At 35.9% G+C, this 9,299-nt stretch overlaps 1 protein-coding gene across 1 annotated transcript; it reads right to left on the reverse strand.

Moving 5' to 3' along the window:
* Nucleotides 1-6,322: 6,322 nt before the first annotated feature.
* LOC117110744 lies at nt 6,323-9,081 on the reverse strand. Its single transcript, XM_033253536.1, has one exon. It carries the CDS (start codon nt 8,737-8,739, stop codon nt 7,177-7,179), a length of 1,563 nt encoding a protein of 520 aa, XP_033109427.1. The 5' UTR covers nt 8,740-9,081; the 3' UTR covers nt 6,323-7,176.
* Between the last annotated feature and the right edge of the window lie 218 nt (nt 9,082-9,299).

A 9,299-nucleotide genomic window follows, 5' to 3' on the forward strand; every position in this document is an offset into this window, starting at 1 on the left:
TTCTAGACGCCCGAACATAACATTTGAGGCATTCTTGGCCATCATTTTTTTCTTTTTCTCTCTTTTTTTTCTTTTTTTTTTCTTTTTTTACCTCCCAAAAGGGGGGGCCGGGGCCGGGCCGGCCCCCCCCCTAAATCCGCCCCTGGTAAATATTAAGCTATATGATGCAGAACGCTCATCTGTAATCTGCTTGTCCTGGTAAAATCAAACCAGTAATATCCTCAGCCCAATTAATGATTCAATTGAAACACTTTTCTAACATACTGGTATATCTAATAGACCTACACCCCTAAACCATTGGAATTCTATTGAAGACTAACTAAATTGATTTTGAGGAAAATCCTCTTTATTTAATTGTACAATTTCGTAATTACAGTAGATTTAGATAGTCTTGTTCACTGGTGCTATAACAGCTGGGATATGTCTGTCAACGTATAGAAGATCTATCAAAAATGGGTAGGCCTAAGTCTACCGCCTTTCTAAGTTGTATAATGCCATTTACAGTTCAAATCCATCTATTGATATTTTTGTGATAGTATTTATTGTTTCCGTCATAACACTATTTATACATATATATCACTTTGTTTTTTTTTTTATCTATTTTTATCAGTTTATTTATTTATTTGGGAATGTTAATTGATGCTGGTCTGTACTCATGCATGATACTTCAAGAAGCTGACGACATATTCAAGTCTGCTTCAGCTGTTCTGTCTATTGACCCTCCTGGCGAAATGGCACCACCTGATTATACATCCCCGTCATGTGATATAATTCACATAGATGGAAATTCAAATGAATTAATTGACGTTGGAGATGATATTGTATTTAGATGTCAGAGTCAAGTGGGTGATCCCCTTCCCCAACTAACGGTTATTGATGGCGAAGAAATTATTGATATCGAGACGGTACACGGCGGTGAGACTAAAATTGTGAATTATAGTGTGTCACTAAATACGTCACACATCAACGCAAACTTTACGTGTAAGTTGGTGAGTGCAGCTGTTCTTTGAAACCACTGATACTTGGAGTTGTTATTATACCGCCGCAAATCACTGCGCTAGAGTTTTTGATTGTTATTCCAAAGGTGCTGAAAGCCCAGAGTTTACTTGGCAATGGAATATGAACAATAATTTTGTAAATTGCAGTAGTCCTAACCGTAGTGAAGAAATAATTTCCTCTTCGCATTCTAGAATTACAATTAAAAATGTATCACCGGCACTTAATGGGTGCCAGCTTTTCTGTACTGTCGATGACCTAGGATCCCAAGCCGCTGACAGTGTTATTTTATATATTCAGTTAGAGACGTCGCCAACCGCACATACCTCGACACAAATTACAACAGGATCAAGTAGTAGCTCTACATCAATTTTTATTGGTACAGTTTTAGGCCTACTCGTGGTGATAGGTCTAATTATAGGAATAGTTTTGTTTAAACATAAGCGGAAATCATGTGAGAAGATCGCCAATAACAATAAGCCCAATCCGTGTGAAACGGAAATTCCAGAAATGTCCCAGTGCGTTTCAATTTCCAATGATAAACAAGAAATTTTATCTACAGGTGACCCCGCAGAAGCTGATTATGGAAAGGATGTGAATGGAGTTAGTACACATGAACCAGACACGCACGTTTATGGTAATTACAAAGCCGATGGTGGTTCTAAGAGCACATCTGAATCGTTACCGGACGAAACATGCTATCAGAATGTACAAGCGTCATCAAATATAACTCACGAGGAAAACAATACAGAAAATGAAAAAAACGTCGAAAGTTTGAATTACGCCGAATTGGATCTGGAAGCGTCAGCATCAAGTATCCATGACAACGAACCTCGCACTGTTTATTCACATGTAATTCTGGAGTGAACATTGTGTCGTTCAATTGAACATTATAAATCAATCAATATTCTTTTATTAGGGAAGTTTTGTCACCTTACGAAAATACTAACCAATACTGTTTGATCCGCTTATTTTTAGCCAATCCCCATCTAGCCTGTATCTGTATAGCATACAGGGCGAGGGTGTTAACGACAATTTTATCATAGGCCTACTTTATCTAATTCTTATCTACATTTGTTTAGTACAGAGATTACGTCATCAAATTATCATTCTTCAGTGGCGGATTTAGGGGGTGGGGGCGTAAGGGGCGTACCCTCCTCCCATTTTTTTTGCAAAAAAAAAAAAAAGAAAAGAAAAACAAATAAGGCCTATCATTATTTTTCTTTAAAAAGATCATGAGAATAATATTTCATATATCGTCATCAAAATCATCATCATCATCGTCAATGCCAGATGCCTCCGAAACCAACTTTATTATTTTAATTTATTATTTTTAATTTTAAAACAACTTTAATATTAACCAATACTGTTTGATCCGCTTATTTTTAGCCAATTCCCATCTAGCCTGTAATAAAATTATATTACAACAAGGATTTGTAACTTAAAACCACAACCTCTGAGCCAACCCACCAATCAACTACCAAACTGTCATAAAACAGGAGAAATCAGACCGCGGGATTCCTGTATCGGTGCCAACAAATCGCCTGCAATGTGCAAACATTTTTTTTTTGCGTACGAAATATTCATTTGATTTTTTTGATTTATTCGATTTCAAAATACAAATATAGGCCTAAGTTAATACTAATAACACAGTATGAATTATTCAAATATAACGTTCCATTCATAATTATTTTCTTTTACATAATTATTCTTAAATATTATCCATGCATTTTTACAAACTGGCTTACCACTATTATTGTTATTACGTGTGTTTCGAAGCATATGTAGAATATAATATAGCGTAACAGCAATGAAACTCAAATACGCAAGATGTTGACTTTAGAAACACTAAAATTTATTTTGCGAATATTTCGGCTACTCCTGTAGTCTTTGTCAACGCTTGTCATAAAATCTTACAGGAGTAGCCGAAATATTCGCCAACTAAATTTTAGTGTTTCTAAAGTCAACATCTTAAGTATTTGAGTTTCATTACTGTTACGCTATATTATATTCCTGTCTCTTATACACATCTAGATGTGTATAAGAGACAGTAGATACTCGGTACGTCACATTTGTTTTGTAATTGGCATTAATACTGCCGTATCCCGAGCTTCGTATATACAGACGTATATTGACGGTAAAAATTGAGAATCAGAAAAAGATGGTGAAATAATGAAGATGGGAACACTCATCAAAAGAGAAAAGAAAAAATATAGGGCTAATTTTAATTCTTAAATCTTGAAAGAAAGAGCTCGTCTGGGCTTGGGTTAGTTTTATGTTGCGTGAAGCGGATGAGTTTGATGCTTCCCGGGTGGGACGCTGGTCCACCACAGGTTACCTCCAGAAATTTGCTGGTACAGCTGGGTAGACTGAAGTAGATACAGATTTAGATTTCGTTATTTTCTCCAAAAGAGCAAAAACAAAAGTATAAAGAAAAGTAGATAAAGTGCCGTGCTCCAGGATACAACCGAAATGCACATCGACGGATTTAAACCCCGAACTCAAGGTTGGGGAAAAGAAAGAAACAACCAAAAAAAAAAAAAAAAAAAAAAAACAAAAAAAAAAAAAAAAAACATTTCCACTGCGCCAAATAGAAAACATACAATTAAAAGTGGGAATAATTATTATGAACTAGGATAACCAAATCAAGATTTGAAATGTAAAATTTCCCATTTGGGTCTCTAACAATATAAATATAATATAATTCTAAAAAGAATCCTTATAGGCCTAGGCCTATATGACGAAATCGAATAATTTTCGTGAGATTTTTGGAAATTATCATGGATAATTATATTAGTGACATGTGTTAATGGACGGTTCATCGGATATTTTTCCCAAAAGAAAAGATTGTGAAGGAAAAATAACATTTTCATTCAAGCACACAAGGTAAAGCTATCATGTTCTGGAAGATGCTCATTGAAACCTTATAACAGAGGATGCGGACATCAGAATAAGAAGGAAGCAGTGCATAAAAAAAAAACACATGAAGAACACATTTCATTAGCACAACGAGGCTAACATTGCTTAAAAGTAATGAAATAACAAATTGAGAATGAGGTAAAATGTAATGAGTTTTTTTTTCTCTTTTTTTAAAAAAAAAAAACCAAGTTAAAAAAAAAAAAAAATTACTACCAAATAGGAAATGTTTTAAAACAAAATCATGTCAATTACCTAACTTATTTCTGCGAACAAAACATGTGCCCTTGAGGATTTAATTATGTATCTTGAGCTTTGGTTGATCATTTAAAATGGTGATACAAAATCGTCCAACAAGTACAATCCGCCAAAAAACGGAAGTAGTGTAACCCTAAGAAATTAGTCACTTACCGTATTTAAGACCATGACACCAAACAACCAACTCAATTCATTTAGACCTATATTCATTCTTGACTATCACAATGATGTTACCCTTAAGTATTGATGTTCTGATATACCTGCTGCTATTATTCCAATCTTTATTTGTCCACGGGATATGGATCAAAGAATACCCTGAGAATCAGACGGTCAGGATTGGTTCAGAAACAACACTTCGATGTAATGTTGACGGCCGGCGCGACACGGAGTATATTCGTTGGTATAGTTATACTTTACTAGATTACATCAGTAACAACTGGGAGATACTCAATACGGTAAATACTGATCAAAGTCAGCGATTCTTTATCCTAACTGGTGTGTCAGGAGATCGCAGCTATGACCTTAGAATTACCAATGCTCAGCCTGAAGACAGTGGCAAGTACGAATGTGTCTATGTTGATGAAAACGATATTGTGGTGCGCTTTGAGCCAAATGCTGCAGCTTCTATAAAGGTACTTGCACCCACCGAACATGGTGTTGAATGTGACATCGAAGTTAAAGGTGGAGGAGATTTTTTTGCCGGAGATAATGTTCGTTTCTTCTGTACAACTACTTCTCACGCAAATTCTCACACAAGACTGAAACTCTTGCGTGACGGAGAACGAGTTTGGTCAAAACATGCAATTGTAGGGGACAATCTAGTGGAAACATCTAGTCTATATGTTATTAATGATGAGACAACATTTCTATGTCGTTTACGTATTGATGACGGAACGCTCGAAACTTGTCAGTTGGATTTACTTCCCCCAGGCAATGCCACTCTTGTAACTAAATTTCCAACTGTAAAAGAAGGGGAAACTGCGGAATACATTTGTAACGCAGAGGGATTTAAGAGTAACCGGCTTACGTATTCATGGCATTTTATTCCAGATTATCCCTCTGGTATGTATTTTAAATCGAATTCAACATTCATTATTCCTAACGTGCAGAGAGAATATAACGGTACTGCAATTTCGTGTTTAGTGAGTGGAGGAGGAACAACGGTAAATTCAACTGCCATTTTATACGTTACGAAAACATCAGATAAACCCATAACATTAATTATTACGAGCACATTAGTCGCACTTACTTCTATATTGTGTATTGGTTTTATTTATGTATTAATTAATCGACGATCTGAGGGATACACAGTTTATAACAAACGCAATAGATCCCTCTCGCAGAAGAAACTCACATCAAGAGAGTACCCAGCACCGAGGCGAGGTAACATCGTAGAACGACCTATAATCTCACCAAATGATAAAATGTCACCGTTGTTTAAAACGCGTCATGAACGACAAACGGAAACGCGAAAGAAATGCATGACGTTGAACTTAAACTTAGGCCTCTCTGAAAATGACAGTTCGTGTGAATTGGAAATGCGCGATGACGAAAGAGACACTGTTTATGAAAATGTAGATCCGCTTGAAACTACTAATAAAGACTTATCCTTGAAGGGTAGCAAAGCAACATTAAAAGTTGAAATGAAATGCTGTTCTTTAAAAACAGATGTACTTAAATATGCTGAGTTGGATCTCCCATATAACGGAACAATAATTCACGATACTTGCTATAAAGTTACATATTCCGAAGTGCGATTATGAGACTGTTGTTAAAATACTATACGCGAGTTATAAATACAAATAGAAGTAGGATCTGTTCAGTGTCTGTATGGTGGAGAGTCGAATGCTAATGAATAAAAAAAAAAACGTTTACAAACTGTCTGGGGAAAAAGGTACCTGTGGACTTCCGCCACTGAAAAAAAGCCATTTTTATATATCACTTATATAGGCCCTATATATATATATATATATATATATATATATATATAAATCATCAAAGAAAGGTAAATACAGTGTTCAAATAAAGGACTTAATAAATACATCGTGTAGCATAGCTCTCAACGAATGTAGTCCTGTAAATAAATGAATAAAGAAATTGTGTAATAAAATGCCTCTGGCTGGCTGTCTCTTATACACATCTAGATTATTTATATATATATATGTATATGTATATAATAAAAAACACACGGTTGTGATCTGCCTCAGTAGAAATTTATTTGATACGACATGTTTCGGGCATAGCCATCCCGAATCATCATGATCATAATAAGAATAATATATTTTGTGCGATTTGGTATCTGCAGTTGAAACACAAAGGTCAATAGGCATCATCCTTGACTCAAAAACAAAACCGGATATTCAGTTCCGCTTTCGCCAAGTAGGCCTAATTTCATAGGCTTCTGACAGACAATAGAGCATTTACACAAGTTAATATCACCATATGAATATACATATTTATATTGTTGTCTACGTGCATGCTCGCCTGGCTTGTTGTCTTGGCTATTAACTCAGTTTACAATCGAGACAATTTAGTTTTCACTGGTTTATATAACTACACAAATTTTTAGCTTGTCTGTCAACTAATTTGATTCTCTCTATATACACGGAAAATTAGGAGCGGTGGCCTTCTTATTGAATGATAGGCCTATTGCTGCTATAATTTATAATGTATACCAGTGGCGTAACAATTATGAGCTTTCATTGACTAAAGCTGGGGCCTCCAGACATCAAAAGGCCCCCAGAATATTATTCAGCAAATCTTTTTGCCAGGACCATGGGCTCCAAATCAGCCGAGCAGGCCGTCTTAAGGAACAGAACGTGAAAAAAACCCCCCAAAAAAACATGACATCAAAATGTGCCACTGAAACGTCCAAAGACGCAGGAGCAGATGGAAGGTTTTGCCCCGTACATACGCTTCCCCAGCCCTCACGATAGTAAGGTCCCGAAGAAGCTTTACATCGGGACTCTTCGTTGCGCCACTATATACATGTAATAATCAAAAAAGCTATCGCGTTTCCATTGTGACAGTAGAGTATGTAGTTTTAGGTTCATTGTCAATTATATCACGTGATGCCACCATTTCAAGATCCAAGTCAGCGTAGTTGAGCCTCTCAGCGTTTAGTTCTGTGATATCTGACGTGAAACCTTCGTTCTCGTAAAGCGGTTCATTTTTTAAACCTTCTTTATTATGACCAATGTTATCATAATTATTGTCAGATTCTTGGTTATTTTCAGCCGGTATTGTTGAATAGTAAACAGCAGATTCGTTATGGCCGACCGGTACATTTAAACACTGAGGTGCGTTCATTTCAAATTTGGATGCATTGGGTAGGCCTGTGTTTTCCGAATACTGATCATGAACATTTGTTTTTTGGTTTTGTACTACAGAGTATGGTTGTTCATTATTTAGTATTCCAGAATCTAAGTGTCTTTCGCATGTATTATTGGGTAGTTTTCGGTTACGCCAACGAAAGAGCCCAGCCAAAATTACTGTAGTTAAAACAATTGCTATAATTATACCAATTACCAATGTTTCAGGTCGGTTGTTATTGATGTTATTATTTTTTTTTTGCATTGATATTAACAATTTACTAGATGAATTCCAAACCATTTGACCCTCTCTGACAAAACAGGTTATGATGAATGAACTATCAAACATAGTCTTATTTTGCCAAAGGTTTGTGATCTTCAAAATCGAAGTTGTGGAATTAACAACATCTCCAGGAAAATATGGTGAGATCTGCCAATCAAAGTGGAGAGGATGCGTCTTGAAGCCGCTTCCAGAGCACTGGAAAGAAACATCAGTGTATTCTAGCACTGATGCTATTTTTGGCTCAATTTCAACTTGAGGTAATAACGCTATTGGTTTGATTCTACAAACTCTGGGCTGGGACAGGGCTTCACTTCGAAGATAGCATATAAAGTCAGTATTTTCGTCAATCTTCAACTCGATAGATTCCACATGTTTGCTATCAACGTCCTCATATACGTACTCAGTAACATCCACACCGGATTCCGTGATGTTAAGACTCGGTGATGTATTTCCATGTCCTTCTGAAGAGCACTTAAATCCGATTGACTCACCAACATAAAACTGTGTCTCTGACGTAACATTAATCCTGTCTCTAGTCAGCGAACATAGAGGCGAACGTGCAGATGGTGGTTGGAGTATTGTTAAGGTGGCTGTCGCGCGTATTGGTTGGAAATTATAATAATATTTTTCACTACTACGTGCATAATTGCACTCATATCTACCCGTATCGGTTAACTGAACGTTTGAAATTTCCAAATCATTTGTGCCGGGAACAATAGTATATGTGCTCTGAGCGTTTTCCAGCTGTATGTCTTCACCTTCGCTAATAATTATCCACTCATCATTGACGAATCTATCCCACACTATATAATATGTGGAAATCTTAGTAACGTTACACGTGAAAATAACTTCTGCACCCAGTACGACACGAGCATCCTTTGGTCCAGACACCAATGATATACTACTGACAGTCCATGATTGACTGGTATAAATGACAAAACATAACAACATATTAATCAATTTGTTAAACTCCATATTAATGCTGCCTAATTAGGCCTAGACCTACTATGTAAGCGTTATCTGACGATATGTGTTTTGGTGGAGAAGCAGATATTGGTTGCGAAGTTGACTCGTCACTTCCAAAGCACTTTAAGCGAGACCACTGTGATGTTGAAACTCAACACGTATATTCCCCGCAGGTTAAGCTACGCCTCCACCAAATTCCAATGAATCTGAAAAAAAAAACCTAACAGCTTTGGCCCATTGTCTATAAGGTCATAAATTTAAGAGCAGGGCATACGGTATACAGTGGCGGATCCAGGAAATCGAAATAGAAGGGGCCCAGGGAGGGCCTTTCACAAAACGGAATTATTTTTTCCATTCACTGGCAAAATTAATCTATTGATTTATTTAATGCTGAAATTAAATTAAATTAATTAATGTTGATATTTATTTGCTGTTAAGTGTGTAAGTAACATAATAATAATATAATAATAATAATAATAATAATAATATTATAATACTAATAATAAAAATAATAATATTAATAATAATAATAATAATAATAATATTAATAATAATAATAATAACCTCAA

This window comes from Anneissia japonica, unplaced genomic scaffold (assembly GCF_011630105.1).
Source record: "Anneissia japonica isolate Jap-2015-1 unplaced genomic scaffold, ASM1163010v1 scaffold2756_len2360902_cov194, whole genome shotgun sequence".
Classification (NCBI taxonomy): domain Eukaryota; kingdom Metazoa; phylum Echinodermata; class Crinoidea; order Comatulida; family Comatulidae; genus Anneissia; species Anneissia japonica.

Bases quoted from the DNA above. Each gene is read 5' to 3' on its own strand.
- LOC117110744 (XM_033253536.1), bottom strand. From the start codon at position 8,739: ATGGAGTTTAACAAATTGATTAATATGTTGTTATGTTTTGTCATTTAT.